Consider the following 20,224-nt stretch of genomic DNA (forward strand, 5'->3'; position numbering starts at 1 on the left):
TACGTGGCACTATCAACCAGATAGCTTGAAAAAATTATCAACACGCGCTGAGCCCAGAAGATAGTGCCACGTAAGCCGAAAAGGAGTAGAAAATTATTTATAAATAAGTTTGGAGGTAATAGGACCTTAGTATAGTATAAGCGTATCTCTGAGATTTCGGGCATAGATTGGAGGTACTTATGCATTTTCCCTTTTGAAATCAGCTATTTATACACTTCTTCATCAGGAAATTAGAGACAAGTGCAAAAATAACCAGTTGGAGGAGGAGCACTGTTTAAAATATAGCCAAAACTATAGAGTATTCAATATATAATAGCTTCATCATAAAATTCAGACATGAAAGACTGAAGCTGATATTTGTCAAAATTCAGTATACATTGGTGCGTCAAAGCCAACAGGGAACAGAAATAAATCATGCAACTGTGGGAACATTCACCTGAAACAAAAACATTTGTTCCACACATTGATCACAAGAATTTGGAAGAATCGCAAATTTTAACTTTTATACCACCCACAATAATTTACTCAGATCTCGAAAAATACTAAAACAAGATCAGTCAATGAAGAATGTAACATGTTCTCATGTGAATCAAGTGCTTCAGCTACTGTTTCCTACTCTTTCCTTTCTTTGCCTTATCCTTTTCCTGCAGTTTCTTTCTCTTTGCTTCTGCTGATATCCATGTGTAATCTTGAGGGACTACAAAGGGATCTTGAATGTTTTCGATCCTATTACTTGGACTGCCTGTAGAAGAACCAGGACGTTGATATGGGGCTTTTATCCACTGAAACCATGACGAACTTGAAGGCTGTGCCCCTGATGGACTCTCCCTGCCCGAAGCAGTAGGGCTGGAAGGAGGAGTTGCAAACTCATCTAGTGGCTGCAATTCTTCGAATTTAGTGAATGTCACCAATACTCTAATCGTTGGAACAACTGGAATTGCTACCTGAAGCAGCGAAATAAATTCTTAGGCTACTGGAACTTAACATATAAGTAATTAGTATCATAGAATGCATGCTCCTTGTGCATGTGTATACTAAGACAACGACAACAACATACACGGTAATCCCACAAGTGGGGTCTAGGAGGGTAGAGTGTATGCAGACCTTACTCCTACCTTGGAAGGTAGGGAGGCTGTTTCGGACAGACCCTCGGCCATGTGTATATCTAAGACCTTTAACAATTAGAGTAATTTCTATAGAGTTGACAATCATGTCAAACACATGTTGGGAGGAAAGGGATGTCAAGCATTAGATGAAGGAGACCAAAGGTACGAAATTTAGGTATCTAGTCCGAGAAATAACAAAATCCTATAGAAAATCTTTGATAATTTCAGTCAACATACTCGCAAATAGGCAATAGCTAGTCTGAAGAATACCATGGTGAAAACGTTTCTATAATACCGACTAGTAAAAAAAAATCCACATCTGGGGAAATTCTACAGGATGAATGCATCTATCTAATGATTCATTTTCTAGAAATGATGTTCAGCTGGAAGTTCCACCTTCATTCCAAAGGGGATTAGGCCAGCCTTACTCCCATCTAGATTAAAACTCCTCTCTGCTACTGTACTCTTTTGCCCCAAATACCATTGCAACTTACCTATGTAGAGCTACAGGGTCTCTTTTACTACACTTCAATTATCTAGTGGCAGGATACACCATAATAATTCCTCAAAAAACTACATCATTTGTTCCCTCATTATAGCTAAAGAGCATTTGCAATATACAACCTTTTAAGGTTCAAGTCTTAACAAAAAGTAGCTTCATACAGCTTAACCATGAAAAACATCAACATAAATTATGTCCATTCAATTGCACTTGTCTTACTGTTCAGCTGCATTAATGATTTGTACATGTCAAATAGTTAAAAAATCCAATCCTTAAATGCTATATCATGAGTACCCAAAGAGTTTCGCACTTGCATTTAATGGTTGCACCCACAGTGAACTTACAACAGTTCAATTCTGCATTGATGCTTATTACAGTTTTATGGCATTGTGATCCTGTTTCTATACATTAGGTTTAATTGGTCTGTATTGGAAGTTTTCACTCCTATCCTTTGTTTTGCCAATCCTTCAACACTCGATCATGAATACCTAGATTATTCAAATTTATGGGTCATGGTTGCACAGATAACATAAACTGATAGATAAGTAAAATTTTGGTTGATGCTGATGAGAGTTATCTAACAGCAGGCAACCACCACCTCAGTGATGCAGGACAGAGAGTAACTGTTTTGGACTAAAGCTGGTAAGATTTTAGTAGGAGTATAGTTGAATCCATCGTCCCCGGGATCTTACATCTTTATGGCTCATGGAAAGGGGGAAGGGGGGTAAGTGAATCTGAAGCTTCAGGATCTACGATGGATCAAAAGTGATGCTGATTATACAGGCTTAGTTTTAAGAACTTAAGCCAAACGTCCCAAAAGTACTGGTGGGTGGCACCAAAAGATGCAGTATCAAAAATGAAGTTAATTTGAGAGGCTTAAAAAGCAGAAAGCTGATGAAAATTATGGATTCTTGAGCATGACACTAATATCAAAGATGATGTCCATGAAAAGAGAAGTAAATAGAAAAAAAGGTTTTCTCATTAACAAAATACAAGAGAGATCCTTAAAGTTTCATAATTAGAATATTCCTAATTGCTATGACGTAACATGACACGTTATTCATATATATTGTTTCATTTTCATCTACACATGTTGTTAATGAAGTCATTTGACTTTCACCATGCCTCCTCCAACTCAAAGTGGTTAAACACCTTGAGTTACAACACAATTGGAAAATCAAGTTGGGGCAATCATTAGAATAGTGTCACTGAAACCGTATGCTGGAAACAAAATTTCACTTCGCATTGCCATTGGAATGACTAGGCAATCGCACTAAATGCAATCCTTGAAACACCACTGAACTTGAGTACATGTATGATGTCAGTTTGATTTATAGGTTGTTGACCAAAACAAATACGTCGCCAGCGGACCACAATGTTGTCAACCTATGGCCCTGACTAACTGATTATTTGGTGATGACATGATGCTGATTGGGCATTGACATGTTTAAGATATGGCATTGATCGACCCAGTCTAAGATGTCAAGTACTGGACCTACTGGTTGGACAGTGCACTAACTAGAAATTTCAGCTAATATGGACTATTACTATATAGGACAGATAGACCACTAACTTTTTTTGGGGGGGAGGCTTGAACCTCGACTATTCCACTGGGTACTTGCCACCTCCCACATAGACTGCTAACTTGAGAGGTTATCTAACATAGACCAAAGAGTAACAAAAGTGGAGTGCTGATTTGACAGGTTAGCTGATGGAGTTGATCAATTAGCTTCTGACAAATTTGGACTGCTATATTTATGGATCAACTAACATGGACTGATGACAAATGGGGACTGTTGAAACTTAGCACAAGGGCCATGTGGAACAGATGAGCCACTGGATCCTAAACTGCATATCTGGAGGACTTCAAGGACTGTCCTCCTTTGCCTTCCCTGCTGACCCCATCACTTACAGCACTTTCCTTTTCTTATATTAGGCATCACTACGGGGTTATGGTTTTGGAAATATTGGTCATTTTTTACTATCTTTGTTCCATTCCAAATACAGGCTAGGAATAATATGACTGCATCCCATAGTTGCATTTCACTAGCCTTTGTTCAAGCATACTAGATGAGTATCAGGGGTTTAAGTTGGCATCCATTGTGGCTCTAGTCCACTTTGCAATATAAGGGGTACCTAGGTACTAACTAACATTGTGCCTTATAACCTCATCCCTGTGAATTCTTTTTCAAAAGGGTCTTTCCTTCTCTGAGACGGCCTCGTCATCCCTTTTTCGAGGAACTGCTTCGTCCCTTTGAATTCTTATACCAATAAAGTTACAACTTTTTTTTATAAGGAAAAAAAAAGACGTTCTATAGATGGATATGATACTCTATGACAGACACACCCAACCTTCCATACAAAATGGAACCTATCGGTGCACCAAAAAGACATTAAAAATAGGAGGCTATCCCTCATATGTATAAAAAGCCATGTTCTTTCCCTTCAAAACTATCATTTATCCCTCTGTACTATTCACCTAAATGCTACTGGAGGAATATTCTACACCCAACACCTTCTCTTCCATCTCTGAAAGGCCTAACTAAATATTGCATCCTTTATAATACTCCGTGTGGAAATAGGTTGAAGTTATTTATCATCATACAATCTAAAATCTGCTCAAAAAATCAACTTTTTGCCTAATTTGACCCATATTTCTTATAGCATGCCAGAATATCACCTCTAGCCTTTTTCTCAGAGCCAAGTCAGCTAAGCCAATAAATCCGAAGGGAGTTTCCGAAGGGTTAAAGGTCATCATGTCTAAAGTTCCTTTTTTTAAAGAAAGTAACTTATCCTATGGACAACATTTAGTTAAGCCAAACCCTAATCTCCATAACTGTGTGAACTATTTCCTCTATAACGGAAAGATGATTTTTCTTTGCAACTGCAAACTTTTATATCCAGTTTCCTGTTACATTTATATATATATTTCTTAAAGATTGGATGGCTAACCTTCAATAACCACAACATGCTGGTTGTCGCAAATATTAGATATTAGACAAAAGAAGAAAGTATCTCTTTCCCATCAGTTTAGAGATCCTAGGAGCCATCTGGTTATCTCCACCTTACTGTTACCTTCCTAAAAATATGCTGTCTACAACTATCCTAATACAATCTTCCTTTAACATTCCCTTCCACCAGCAGTGGAGATTAATGTCTACAATATTTTATTTCTTTATCATGGTCCAGAGTTCAGACTCTATAACATTTTCTTCCCACAATTAAGATTTTCAAATAGTCCCTTAGTTCAATGACCTATATTCTCAACAAACTGTAAAAATGAATCCTACATTAGGACATTGACAGTTTACTAAATATAAAAATATATAATTACGATTAGCAACTTCTAGTTCAAGAGCATGATCAAAATACAAAGTGGAACACAAAGAAAACCAAAATTTACTATTTTTAAGGTTTTAAAACTCTTTTGTTTCTTGCTCATGGAGAACATATATGTATCAGCTAGGACTATAATACAAACATATCACTGGTCAAACCTAACAATAATTCAAAATCACATGAGTGTTGAACTAGGAATCAAATTTAACCGCGAGTGCATGATGCATACCTTTACTGGGAAGGTTCCTTTTGGAAGTTTTGTTGTGAGAATTTCCCTCAACCGCCGGATAGCTTTAACTTTGTTAGCTAGAATGTCAAGCAAAGGAAGGAGCTCTTCGGTTCTCAACGGGAAATCTGGAGAAAGCCAAAGAACAGGCCTCAGTCCTTTCTTATACTCATTTTCTCGGCTTCCATCTTTACGCCGATTTCCATTTTCAGCATTGCTAGATGTAGAAGCCTTTGCATCCCTTCCTTGTCTAAGCTCATCCCTCGTCACCCTGACATCCACAGAATGCCTCCCTGGCCTAGTTTCATTTAAAGGTGAAGAACCCTCAAGATAATTGCCAACCTTCTCCTCAACACATATGGAACTTCTTGGTGGGACAACTCGTTTCTCCCCTTCTGGCTTAATATCCCGTTTCCTCCAGCTGTTAAACCACCTCTTCTTTTCCTGCTTATTATCGTCATTTCTGCAACCATTTAACTCCTCAATGGGAATATCTCTTTGTTCATAACAACTATGGCGATGTGGAATGATCCCATCTCCATTCTCATTGCTTAAATCTGAAGAGTCTGACTTGAGAGCAACCTCAAGCTGCCTTCTTTCTTCCTCTGTCAGGATATCATCAAACTCTTCACTCTCTGCTTCATTTTCATTGCAAGAATTGAAAAATTCATCATCCGTCATAGCTCCAGGAACCCTCCTTGATTTTATGCTCACAACCACATTATGCATATCATATACTTTAGCTTTCCAAGAACCTACCATCTCTGTTTTCTCCTGGCGCCTCCATGTCGTTTGTGGCAACAGAACTGCCTCAGTGACATCAATTCCAGGCCTGAATATGTTAGTTTGAGACATCGCAGCAACTTCTTGCTGAACTTCTGCGTCAGTCGCTGGAGCACCAGCACCGTCTAAAGCATTCATAATTTCCTTCTCTTTATGTGAGATCATGCAAAGTGATCCAGGAGCAACTTTACCATCCTCAGAACCATCACCAAGGAAAAGAATGCTCTGATCTGATCGCTGAATGCGGAAGCCATCAAAGCCAGCCAGTGTCATATCAGCCCTTAAATTAGCACCCCTCTTCCAAATCTTATATGTATCTGAAGGGGCAATCCTAGAAATGAAAGGTATAACAGAGCTCTCAAAGTGAAATGTTATTTCCATATAAAAATCCCTCATCCTCTTCATCGTCCCAATCAACCGGGGCAACCTTCTACACCATTTTGCCCAAGCCAAAGGCTGGTAGTGCCTAACTATGATCTTCGCAATCCTTTCTTCCCTATTACATATTGCCTCCTGCAAGGCACTCCATCCATGTTCATTCTGCAAGCTCCAATCAGCACCAGCAAGCATAAGCATCTCGGTTGCAGTCTCATCACCAAGTTTGACAGCCAAATGAAGAGGACTATCCCGGTTAGGGACATCCCGTCGATCAATCACTGCAGAAATAGCATCAGCCTTAGCTTCCTCGGCCAGCGATACTGCTTCAGTATGAATCTCAGCAGGATCACAAAGCCGAGGCAACGCAGCAATTATCTTCCTCAAAGAAGCATAATCTTTCAAGACTATACCTTTATGCACAGGGCTATGTGCATATTTCGAAACATCAATACCAGCCATACCTCAGAAGTAGAGTATTCAAAGGCAACACCCTACACTACAATTACACTGCCAAACCCAACTCAATCATCAAAAAACAGGAAGCAATCAACAAGCAAAAGCAGTAAACCAACAACCCTCCACCCAAAATCAAACCACTAAACAGAATCCCCTAAAAGACTCAATTTTTTCCACTTAAACAACAACATGTACCAATTTCTCCCAACACCCTTAACACAAAACAAGACAATAACTCATACAAAGTCTTTCCCCAAAATCATTCCAACCCAGTTCAAGTTACACCATTTAAAACCAAGAAACAATACAAAACTCAGAAAAGAATAGATTTTTACCACAAACAACAGGAGTATAGAATCTTTAAGAGGGACCCAAAGAGTAAAAGTCAAGAAATCACACCTTATTGTTCTCAAACAAGCACAGAAAAGACCCAAAATTGGTTAACCAAAAAGGCACACACACCCCTTAGCTCCTGAACCCACCAAATAACCCCCCCTTCTTTACACATAAATAAAAATGAGAGATCTTGGTGATCTGATCCAGATCAGACAAACCCCAAAAACATGCATGTGGGGTGGTGCAAGAATCTTGAAACAAAAAGGGAACACTTTTTTTTCCCTTTTTATTCTTTATCAAGAATTTTATAAAGAAATTATGAGTAATTTTTGGGAGAATCTTGATAAAGCAAAACCCAAAACTGAGTCAAGAATCAAAAAGGAAGAAAAATACACAAAAAATATTTAAAAGTATAGAAACCCCACTAGTCAAGCAAAGGGGGGACACAAATTGTTTCATGTAAAAAGGGAATAAAACCACACTATCTTTAGAGAAACAAAAAAAATGAGAAAAATGGAAAAAAAAAAGAAAAAAGAAAAAAAAAGACCCTTTTTTCCTCTTTGTTAATACCTCTAGAGTGAAAGAGAAATTGTGAAAAATGGGGAAATTTTGGAGTAACAAGAAATCAAAAAAAGGTTATTGAGGGTAACCATTTTTGTGTAGGGGGTGGGGAGACTCAAAAAGGGAAAGTGTTGCATGTGAGCCTGAAAAGAGGGAACTATGCTTTCCTATTTCAATTTTTTAATTATTAAATGATATTTATTTTCAAATATTGATGATTACATATTCAGTGTCATTTCATAAACATGTTCTGATAATGATAGAGTGTACGTAGACCTTATTCTCAAGATAGTAAAGTTATTTTCAATAATGCATCAACTTAAAATACAACTAAGTCAAAACTATTCGAAAAATTCAATATAATTCTACGAATGTGTTATGAGAATGATAGAGTGTACGTGCATAGACTTTAATCTAAAGATAATGAGGTTATTTTTTGATAGAACATCGACTTAAAATAAAGCAAAGTCCAAAACTATCCAAAAAAGAGAATACAAAATTGAAATTTTTCCATCTTTTGTTTATCTTTTTAACATGTTGAAGTTATTTATATAGCGCTAGTTGATTAGATGCAAAAAAAATATATATATATATATGTCTAAAGCAAATCTTAAATGTTTTTGTGACTCTTCAAATTGTAACGAGGTCAAAATTTTACCAACAAAATTCAAAGTTAAAAAAAATAAACACATGAAAAAAATAAAAGAAATTTGATATATATATATATATATAACATTAAAAAGATAATGTGAAGGAATTTAGATGAACTCTTGAATCCCTCTCGTTCTACTTTTGGCTCTTAGTAATCTTATTAAGAGTATGTAAGCTTTTAGAAATAAAATTTATTTTAAATATAAACAAATATTCTTGATTTGAAACAAATTTTTAAAAAATGTATCACGATAAAAATATTATATTAATATATTTTTGAATGAGGAAAGAGTTGCCACATGCTTGGATGAGGGCTCAAGAAGAGTGGAGTAGGAGTAGGATAGGTCTATAGTCTTGCAGATGATTCAGATTCTTTTTGGAAATTTAAATTAATTTAATAAAAAAAAATTAAGACAAGAAAAAATCTTAATTAAGTTTCTATTTTGGGTCATTTGAATTATAATATGATCTTTTTTACTCCTTTTATATATATAATAATAAAATATTCTAATAAGATAATATTTGTCATTGTTGTTTTTTTCTCATCTCTTCCTAATCAAATTTTTATTGAAAACAGTCTTTATATTACCACAATATAAGATTAAAATTTGCATATATGATTCTCTTCGAATCTTACTTATGAATTTTATTTATTTTTATTATTATTATTATACAATAAATATATTTAATTGTTTTATAGGATATGGTTGGTAGATATAATGGGTGAAGAGTTTATCCACGATATCTACTGCATGGGAATTGGGAGGGCAGAAAATTCAATTATGAAGCAAGGATAGTGACTACAAATAGGCCAACGGGGGTAGAGTAATAAATTTTTATTAAATATTAACAGAAAAATAATTTTAATATATTATGATTATAAGTAATAAATTAAAATGTATAAATATTTATAGTTGTGTGTGATAAATGATAACAATGTATGTGAAGATAAAGCTGAATATAACATATTTATTACGAATTTAATTGAATTTAGTTTTTTTATACGATTCAGGTATATTCATATGTTAAAATTATTATTAACATTTTAGTAAATATTCATGAATTTTAAAATCATAATTCTGAAAGTGAAATAAATTTGACAAATATTTGATGAAGATTGATTTGAGGAACCTTATGGTGTAATTAATTGGGAATTCTTCATGATTAAGGTCTAAATAGTCTTGACTCTAGAGGTATCATTATTTTGAAGGTATTCTCAATAAAGATGCGTCATTATTCGAAACATCTTGTGATTACTGAACACCAAGAGAAGACAAAGAAGTAAATGAATATTTTTCAACATGAACGTCAAGTCAAGCCTTTTTTCAAGGAGTGAATCACACAAAAATCATTCCTTCTTAATTTACATCGAATAAGTAGTCTTCGAAACTAATCTATAAGAGTTGTTGTTCGTTGACTCTTCCTTCGAACATTGATTCGATTTTACTCTTTTCGATTGAATTGTACTTGATTTCTTTGATGTCTAACTACTACATTTTTTACTTTTGACGTATTTTCAATTAATTTAACAACGTATCTTGTTTATTTTTGCCCTATACAATATTCTTCCATACCAAAAATACCTTCAAAATGGAATATTAAAATAGGAAAACATGAAGACGACAATTCAAACTTTTTGACCCTAAACTTTAGTTCTTTTTTTATGTGAAGCAAAACACTGTCTCAAGGTTGGCCTTTGTGTTTTTTATATGATAACTATGTAAACAGATAACTACTATCTGTACTTTAATAATTAGTTAATTAAGTAGCTTAATTACATTATAAATTAAATAATGTTTTTTACCAAAAAAATGTCAAAGAAGATAACAAGAGCATAATGTTTACACAAGGGATTATAATTTTATATCACTTTTTTTAATATCGATGCCGATATATTTTTAATCATTTCGATCCTTATATTATTTACTTAAGTACATATTTTTTTATTAACTAAATGATATGTATGTTTTGAAAAGTATATTACTCTCTAATAGTGTTTTAAAAGGCGGGGCGTGAGACGAGGCGAGGCGTTTTACTTAGTATAGAGCGAGGCGTAAGCCTTGAGACGTGGGGCGTAAGTCCTACGGATCTTTAAATTTTTAATTTACAATATAGTATAATAATATAATAACACAAAATTATAAAAATACATCAATATTACAAACATAATTAAGGAAACTCATAGAAAATAAAACTTCTAACATGATTATACTAGTATAAATAATCTAATATCTTAAACTTCTAATAATAAAAGAATCATTATTTCTAAAAATATTTTTTTTATTATACTATACAATTTACGCCCCCCCCCCCCCCCCCCCCCCCCCTCTCGTCCTAAAAGAAAATAATCTATAAAACTTACTACTATTATAATAAAACATCACTCTATCATGTAAAAATCAAATTAGCTTCAAATAGCTAAACAAAATGTGATAATTTTGAGAAATATGACAAAACTATGAAGACCAATGATAAGTGAAAAAGTAAAATTTTGCTATGTATTTTTAAATGAAATGTTACGTACTAAATAAGTACATGCACAATGTTACCAAAATAGTAAAGATATGATACTACAACTTGTTATTTGAGTTACTCACAATCTTCTTATCTCTATAGATTAAAAAATTATTAAGTATCATTCAATTATTCAAAAATTATGAGGGTCAACAATGTTAACTAAAAATTTTAACACATAATTTGTGTAAGATCTATTAAGCGAGCCCCGAGCGTTGGACGTTGGATGTGCTTAGGGCGTATAATCGGACGCTTAGGGTGTAAGTCTTACAGAACTAAGTCCCACAATTGAGTTTCAGGGCGTTTTGCTAGAGTCCCGCCCCAGGGCGAGCCCTGAGGCGAGTCCCAACATAGTTTTTTAAAACACTACAGTCTCGAATATGAAGTAAAATATAAAATTTGATATAATACGTTAATAGTTGAATAATTTAGCACTTAAAACCAAAAATTAAGAAATAAAGTTTAGAATTAATATTAATTAACATCAAAGCGTATTCTAAGGATGATATCACGACAAATCAGGTCAAATCGAGAAGCTTATAATGTAGATAAATTTTCGATTCATAAACAGACTAAGTTAAGTCAACAACAAAAATATTTAAATAGTAATAAAAAGAAGCATGAAAATAAATAAAAATAAAATAAAAATATCACCCCATAACTAAAATACTTCGTCAGTCATAAGGATCAAAAGAGCACATATCAATTAATCATATACAAAATGCACTTAATAAGATATTACAAAGATCAAAATTAAAATTTATCGATATTTCAAGAAACTATGAGTGCTAATTTCTCTTTATACAAAAAGGATTAATTAACTAATAATTATATCACATGATGGTCATTATTTTGTTTAGTCAAACTAATTAATCACCCTTTTTTTCCGACATAATTGTCTGAAAAGTCTCCACCTAAAGTTAATTAAATACTATATAACATAATAATATATCACATGATTCAGTGGATGTAAACAAAAAACGACAACATGGTTTATGCATCATCAACTTATTAGTACACAAACAGACAAAACAATTTTTAATAATATTTGTATAAATAAAGGACATTTTAGTATAAGATTAAATTTAATGATTAGAAAGATGCATGTGATTAGACATGTTACTGTTTGGATTATTAAGCATACAATAATAGAAAAAAGATAATTATTTTGTGTTGTGTAATTCTTTTGAAAAGTATTTAAAATGTGTTGATAATTTATTTTATGAAGGTAAATGTTATTTGTTTTAGATACACTGTACTTAAGTGAATTCATATGTATAGAAAATACATTGATTCTCACACTCGCCTCTCTCCCTTTTTCTCTCACAGTTCTTTCTATGTATCTATATTTTCAGAATGTATATAGTATATATATCTTAGATACATGTATCTAGTATGTTTCACATGTATCTGAGATACACTAACTCTCTCGCTCGTCTACCTCCTATCTTACTCGCCTATCTCCCTATGTATATGTATTTCAGAGTGTATCAAGTAGCAAACTATATGTATCTAGGTGTATCTGATATAAAAATATTAATTAGTGAGACAATATATAATTATTTCAAGCAAAAGGAGAATTAGTAAATATAATAGGAATATTTGTGTAATTAGGTAGCTTTTCCTTTTTTTTAGTCAAAATAGCATATAACATTCTTCATCTTTTGGTATAAAAGGCCCAAACCAAGATATGGATCCTTGGCCCAATGTATTCAACATATTATTGGGCCCAAACCCATATAGTTTTCCAACCCAACTAGGTGTTTGTTCCTTTTTAGATGGGTATAAAAGGCCCAAGAACAAGAGTTTACTCCCATTTTTAGAACCTCTATTTAGAAAATAGCCATCCTTTACAAAAAAATTAAGTTTAGCTGTACATTTATAACCAATAAATATAAATGTACAATCATATATAATATAATAGATTCAAAGCCTATCCTAATTCGTTATTTGTCAGTATTTTGCCCCTTTCTTATATTGAATCTCACATCCATAATAAATAGGGATATTATGAACCTCTTTATAACGATTTTAAATACTTTCTTTGTCTCAATTTATGTGACATTTTTTGTTTTTCTAGAGTCAAACAGTTTAAGTTTGACCGGAAATTTGCGCATGAAATCTTCAACTTTTTTGAAATGAAATTTATATATTTATAAACTATGTAAAAAGTACTATAATTCACAATAATTGATAATTCAAAATGTTTAAAAAATCTATGAAAATTTTACTGTCAAAGATAGATTTGTTTGAATCTCGAAATTTGAAAAGTGCCACATAAAATGGGACGGAGGGAGTAATTCCTATCTTATGAATTAACTTTTGACTTTTGAAGTTAAATTACATCAGAAGGTCTATTTTTTTTAAGTTTTGATTCTCATTCAGTGTCCGTAACTCACTCAGACTATATTAGAATCCTACACTATAGGATCCATTCGAGACTGACGCTCCCAAAAGTTCTTTTATCTTTAATTATTGGCCTCGCTTTTATTATATTACTATGTAATAAGAATTTGTGCTTTAAAAAGATTCACATTTAAGTTATGCATCATTTTATTCCAAACATTAGGACTGGACTATAAAAATACTTTTCCTTCTCAAATTATTTATCGTATTTTTAAAATATTTTTTAAGAAAACACTGATTAGGTTTTCTTTTTCTTTCTATTCTGCCTTTATTTATGTTTTAAGTATCTTTTTATTGAATATTTATTTTATTTATAATAGGGAAAATAGTCAAAAATGCCCTTAGACTATGTGAAAGGAACAAAAATGCCCTTGCAATCAATACTTTGGTCCATAAATGCCCCTATAGTTACTAAATGGGCCAAAAATACTCTTTTTCGAATAAATATATTGTTTTTTTTCTTTTTAAACATATCTTCCTCCTAATTAGCATATTATTAAAGAACATTGTTCTTGTTTTCTTTCTTTTAAAATCACTTTAACATAAAAATGTAGGATTGTTTTTTTCTTCTTAATCTCATTTTATCAATTAAAATAGAATACACCCTTTCGACAGATAATATATGTCATATATATAAGGTCATAGTATATCCTTAATAAAAAATAATTATAATAAAATAAGAAATATTTTCATTTTTTATTTTTTTCTGAATTGAAGTAAGATACATATTTGCTAATTTAAATGATATTATTAGAAAAAGAATGTATTATAAAAGAAAATAAATAATAAATTTTATTTGGAAAATAAGCATTTTTAACCAATGAAATAACAATAAGGACATTTTTGGACCAAAGTATTGACGACAAGGGCATTATTGGACCAAACTACAAATGAAGAATATTTTTGTTCCTTTCACATAGTTTAAAGGTATTTTTATCATCTTGATATATTTATTATAATCTTCAAATATTTTAAAAATTACGACAAATAAGTCGAGATAGGAGAGTGATAATTCATTTGTTTTAGTTCTTTTTGGGAAATGGTTTGGTGAGCATTTCAAGTAGGTGGTGTCAATTCTAGTCTAGACATATCACATAATGCAATCTTGACAGCATATATATATTCTTATCTCTATAGTCAATTAATAGAAGGCACCTAAAAACAGAATTTTTTTTTTTACAAAGATGATATGTCATCTCTCTTTTAGAACTTGCAATAATAATGTTTTGTTTTCAAACTATATATACAGTAGTATTAATATATTATTATTGCTAACTTTGAATATGTGACGAATGATAGCATTGTGAAAAGAGAAAAAGTGAATATTACAAATCATAAATAGGAGGAGGAGAAATCAACATGGGTTATCGGAATAATAATTTCAATGCAGATATCAAATAACAAGCCGAGAAATCACATAAATAATGGTGGAGGAGTCTTTCAAGTTTCAATATTGGTAGTAGTTAGGCCTTAATTTGGATAATATTTGGTGAAAGTTAAGAAACTATTTAGAAATTAAAGTACTTGACGAACATGAATTTTACTTGAATTTTTTTAAGACTCGCGAATGAAAATCATTATTTTATTTGAAATCAACAAGGACTTGTAGAATGATAAGTTAAATTAAGGGCGCTTTTCGAATTTACAAATTTTAAATTTTAACGACATATATTCAAGTGTCATAATTTAAAGGGACTACAAAATATTCGTTATTAATGGTAAACATCAACATATATATGATAATCTTTTCACTAAAAGGATTCATTATTTATTACAATATATTATAAAAAAGAATTGACCAAGTATTTATAGTGTGATATCCGACGTCCAAATTAATAGAATTCAGATAAACTCCCTTCCACCCCTCAGCCTCTCTAGCTTTTCCCCTAACTAGTGGTAAGAGAGAAACATGAGATCGATGTTTGGGTTAAGCACAATTCACTCGTTCAAATATTGCTATGAACAACAATTTGATATATATTTAATTAGAAAAGGATAAAAAATAAGCTATTTATTTATCGAGTTTTGAACTTTGCATCATTGGATATAAATGGTTTCTTTAATATTGAGGAAAAAAACAAATAGTATATTAAATTAAGGATATAAATGGTTTCTTTAGTGTAAAGGGGGAAACAAATTGAAAATAAAGATAAAACTGATTTAACCAAAGCAAATCTGAGATAAAAACAATTACTCATAATGTAAGTATTGAACAGTTTGAAGTACATTACATGTCTAGTTTTAGTTCACTTCCCTCCGTTTCAAAATAGTTTGTCCCGTTTTGTCTCAAAAACTAATTTTGATTAAGTTATAAGTTGAATTTAGATTAATTTAATATTTTAAATGAAACAAACTCGATTTCACAATAGAAACATTCAAATATTATAATCACTAAATTCAAAGTTATGCATAAAATGAAACTAACGAAGAAAACTATTGTAGAAGATAATAGAAGGAGATGAGAGACAGACTCAGAGAAAGGGGATGAGAGGACTAGACAATTTTCTCAACAATTTGCATAAACCGTTCTTTCTCATCCGTCGTCCTTTTAATTAGTTGTTAATTGAGCCTGGGTCCCAAATCAATCTTTGTGAAGGCCTTCTAATTTTGCTGCTTTTTTTCGACCCAATACCTAGTTATGTGGCATCCATATAAGTTGGTTCATAACATTAAATTTAAATTTAAATAGTTAAAAATTATACAAAAATGTATCATAAGGCATAGCTCTTTTTATGTTAATATGGTTGAAAAACACGTTTTAAAATATTGATAAAAATTTAAGTGAATTTATCTTTAAAAAATTGAGACGTGACAACTATTTTGGAACGAAGAGAGTAGATTTAGGGCCCAATTGAACTATTTCTAACATCTTTACTTTAGGGGTCATTGTTTTGTAATAAGCTTGATACAGTGAGATATTTCAAGATTATTAAGTTTGAAACAAATTAATATCGTGTTTGGTTGACATAAAAAATTGTATTTATATTATCAACCTAACACAATATAGTATTTCAAACTTAATCTCAAATATAATCTTACTTTTATCTTATCAAACTTGATATCATTTTCCCACACCTTTCAAATGATAGACTCAAAATAATTTAATGCGCAGACCCATTTTTATTTTTATTTTGCTGTTCAATATGTTAGGTGACATGTTTTCCATTACTATATTGCTTTTCCTTACATGTATCATGCTAAAAGAGGCTTATTAATCAAGTATGGAAAATAGCAAAAGACATTCCTCAAAAAGAAAAAAAGAAGCACACATCCGTACTTTTCTAAAATAATTGTTTTATTTAAAGATACATAAAAATATGAAACAACTTTTTAGAAAGTTGAAAAATCCAATTACAAAAGCACTTTGTTTCACTTTATTCCCATTCCCCTCAATGATGGGACACAATTTTACATAAAAGGCAAAAGGCTAACTATATTTCTCAATTTTACGATTTAGAGTATATGTAGATTTTGTTTTTAAAAAAAAGTTATGTATGTATATCATTATCGTCTAATAAATAATGTATATATACGGTATACTTATTTGTTGTCTAATAAATGGTGTAGACTTACTTTTTTGTTAATAGACTGAATAAAAAAGGGCAAATTACAGAAATCACATACTTTTTAAACAAAATTACAATCTATTCCTTAAAAGTTTATAATTACAGAATTCTCTCAAACGGATACAATAATATAAGCGCTGATACATTAATCTGATGCGCGAAATACATTAATCGTTAAGTAAGATACAATACATTTTATACATAATACACTAATCTGATGTACATTTTATACATGATACACTAATCTGATGCGCGAGATACACTTATCTGCGCGAAAATGAGGGATTTTGGAGATTTGTAAAACTTATAGGGGATAATGGTGATAAGTAAACCAAAATGTGTGATTTCTGTAATTTTTCCATTAAAAAAAATGAAGTCTTAAAATTGATTTTTAAATTCTAAAATGCCACGTGATTTAAAAAAATTACCTCATATATTTTTTATGCACTCAGACCCCCTCAATTAAGAAAAACAACTAATTCTTCATCTATTCAGATCCGATCACCTAACCCATTTTATTATTGGATAGAAGAGGAATTGATTTTTTTTGTTTTTCATTAGGGGTAGGATCTAGGTGTAGAAAAGAGGTGAGATAATTTTTGAAAACCATGAGACATTCTTTAAATTAAAAAAATCAGTATTATAATTTTTTCAATTAAGTAATTATTAATAATTTGTTAATTTTTTTTTAAATATACACCATTTATTTGACGACAAAGAGATAAATATGTTCTAAATTGCAAAGTTAAAACGTATATTTACCTTTTTCCTTGCATTAAATCATATCGACTTTATTATATTGGTATACATAGTTGTGTATTATGATTTTTTTATTTTTTTTTACCGTGGTTTCCGGGCGTCGCTTTGCGAACCTGACTAGCTGTACCCACCGGGTCCCGCTGTTTCAAGGCGGGTCCACCACGGTTAGTTCCACGAGGCCCTGGAGACGCGGCCGGTTTGTAACGCCTCCAGTGGCCCTGCTGGGGCTCGAACCGGCGACCTGAAGGACTTTGTCCCAGGCCTTTACCAGCTGAGCTACCCCTCAGGGTTGTATTATGATTAAAAAATAGTCAATTATATATAATTAAATAAAAGAAATATATATGTATCTAAAAGCATATCATATTACATATTTATTAGTTTGATGTAAATATATATTGTCAATATAAGTTTTTCTCAAATATTACTCTTTCAATTTCAAGTCAAATTGACCTTTATATTACACAAATACAATGAACGAAATCAAAATTTTTATTAAGAAAATTTAAAAAATAAATAAGTACTGACAAAGAAATCGAATGAATGCAATATATATAATAATAATAACAATAATAATAATAATAATTATAATAATAATAATTATAATAATAATAATAATAATAATTTTAATCTTATATAATAAAAACAACATAATCATCATTTTTTTCCCATTAATCATGAGTACCAAATACACTGGGATATATTCCAAGACTTATTGGAGAGGCATAGTTAAAAGCACACTAGACAAAAACTACATAAATTAGCACTTACACCACACACATATAAAATGCTAAATAAACGAAGGAAGTTGGTTTTCATGGCGAATCTAAAATTTAAATTTAGTGAATTCTGAATAAAATTCATGACTTCACAAATTCACTAAACTTATTTTAGATTCACCTTTAACATTAAGCGCTCTTACTTTTTCTTGGTCAAGGAGACTGTGACATTTATAAACTCAGTTTTCTCTTTAGCCATACACTCAGACACAATCTCTTCATACTTTTGGAACACTAAATCAATCAATTTTGGATCAAATTGGCTCACAAGCAAAGGCTCAGCCACAGCTCTCATGCACCTTGACACATTGTAACCATCATTGTTAATATTTTCAATATTATTAGAAGCATTATTCCAATGAACTCTTGTAGTTTCCAATTTTTTTATAGTGAATGAACCTTCTTTTTCAACTATATACTTCACTTCTCCTTGTGATGGTGTATATTGAGGAATGTTAAATGAATCCACTTTCTCTTCTTCTATCAAACCCTGCATTAATTCATAAAGAATTTTTACATTATCAGAATAATTCAACCACGATTAAGAGTTAGCACTTGTTATTATATGTCAACTTAACATGATGGATGAACGTATACGTACAAAACATACCTCTAAAACCAATTCATTAAGAGCCATGGATAAAAGCTCCCAAATATAACAACATTCTTTGCTAGAAGGATCTTCACTTTCTCTTCCTAAAAATGTTAATACCATTTTTCCACCTTTCATCAATTCTTCTGAACGATATTTCAAAAAAATTGAAAAATCTTTTTGATATTGCTTATAATATGCTTTTATAACACTTGGTGGACTTAAACTTGCCATGTAAATATTCCCCTTGTTCTTTTCAATTAAATTAGGAACCTGATATATAATATATAAAATCAAAAAAATTAGAAGAAGAGATTTATAATAATTTATATCACAATGCAACTTAATTAGTATAAAATTAACTTACTTGAGATAGCCACATGAGACTATAAGAGGAGTGAACAAAATGCAAACTTTTTGAAGGAAAAAGTCTAGTATAAAATGAACCAGCCACACCACTAAAAAAACATGGACCAAGTCCTTCTCCAATTTGTTTTTTCAAATTTTGTTCAAATTCCCCTAACGATCGAAAAATCGCGTTAAAATCATTGCCAGGGAGATCATTGAAGCGAAAATAATACTCTGGTGATTGCAGATTGTGTTTTTTTCGTTCTTTTTCAACGATTTTAACAAGCTCTGATACCACTAAGAAAGTGTTCGCTCCAGAAGAACAACCCAAATCAGCAATGCATAATGTTTCTGGGAAGAGGCTACAATAGAGATCACTTATGGCTTGATCTGTTATTGGCTTTGTCATGAGAATCACCTTTCTCTGTTCATAAAATAATAAATATTATAAAGAACCATATATTATAATTCAGAGTTTAATTAACTTTCGCATAATATCGATAAGAGTAATTTATATATATATATATATATATATTATGTTAATTATCTAAAAGATAATTATAAGTTATGTTGCTCAAAATCTTAAAGAATATTATCTTGTGTCTGGTTCTCCAAAAATTATATATATTTTTTTGAAAACCAAACACATGCATGTACAACCTTAAGCCTAGAGGTTGATTCAGTATTCAAAGTTTACGATATCTATGTCTTAGAACGAGCTCAATATATATATATATATATATATATATATATATATATATATATATATATATGGTACCTGAACCAAGGAATTGTTTGCATAACTAATGTCTCCATCTCCTCCATTCATGCGAAGAACTTCAACAACCTTCATTTCTACTTTGTAATTATTATTTTTTCCTCCTTGATTTTTTTTAATGTGTTATATATATTACTCTTTGCT

At 31.4% G+C, this 20,224-nt stretch overlaps 2 protein-coding genes across 2 annotated transcripts; both read right to left on the bottom strand.

The window, feature by feature from the left end:
- Positions 1–408: 408 nt before the first annotated feature.
- LOC125808734 (uncharacterized) lies at positions 409–7,615 on the bottom strand. The gene is made up of 2 exons (XM_049488392.1): positions 5,177–7,615; positions 409–944 (listed from the first exon to the last, which is right to left on the bottom strand). The coding sequence occupies exons 1-2, from the start codon at positions 6,791–6,793 to the stop codon at positions 603–605; spliced, it is 1,959 nt and encodes a 652-aa protein (XP_049344349.1). The 5' UTR covers positions 6,794–7,615; the 3' UTR covers positions 409–602.
- Positions 7,616–18,208: 10,593 nt separating this feature from the next.
- LOC125808756 (S-adenosyl-L-methionine:benzoic acid/salicylic acid carboxyl methyltransferase 3-like) lies at positions 18,209–20,224 on the bottom strand. The gene is made up of 4 exons (XM_049488415.1): positions 20,081–20,224; positions 19,322–19,726; positions 18,973–19,227; positions 18,209–18,852 (listed from the first exon to the last, which is right to left on the bottom strand). The coding sequence occupies exons 1-4, from the start codon at positions 20,153–20,155 to the stop codon at positions 18,502–18,504; spliced, it is 1,086 nt and encodes a 361-aa protein (XP_049344372.1). The 5' UTR covers positions 20,156–20,224; the 3' UTR covers positions 18,209–18,501.

The sequence above is a fragment of the Solanum verrucosum genome, unplaced genomic scaffold, assembly GCF_900185275.1.
Source record: "Solanum verrucosum unplaced genomic scaffold, falcon-dt-bn FXZP01000218.1, whole genome shotgun sequence".
NCBI lineage: Eukaryota > Viridiplantae > Streptophyta > Magnoliopsida > Solanales > Solanaceae > Solanum > Solanum verrucosum.

Coding starts and splice junctions, on each gene's coding strand:
- LOC125808734 (XM_049488392.1), bottom strand. CDS start 6,793: ATGGCTGGTATTGATGTTTCGAAATATGCACATAGCCCTGTGCATAAA. Junction 945..5,176: donor AAGGAACCTTCCCAGTAAAG/GTATGCATCATG, acceptor TCGCTGCTTCAG/GTAGCAATTCCAGTTGTTCC.
- LOC125808756 (XM_049488415.1), bottom strand. CDS start 20,155: ATGAAGGTTGTTGAAGTTCTTCGCATGAATGGAGGAGATGGAGACATT. Junction 19,727..20,080: donor CAAACAATTCCTTGGTTCAG/GTACCATATATA, acceptor TTTTATGAACAG/AGAAAGGTGATTCTCATGAC. Junction 18,853..18,972: donor TTAATGAATTGGTTTTAGAG/GTATGTTTTGTA, acceptor GAATTAATGCAG/GGTTTGATAGAAGAAGAGAA.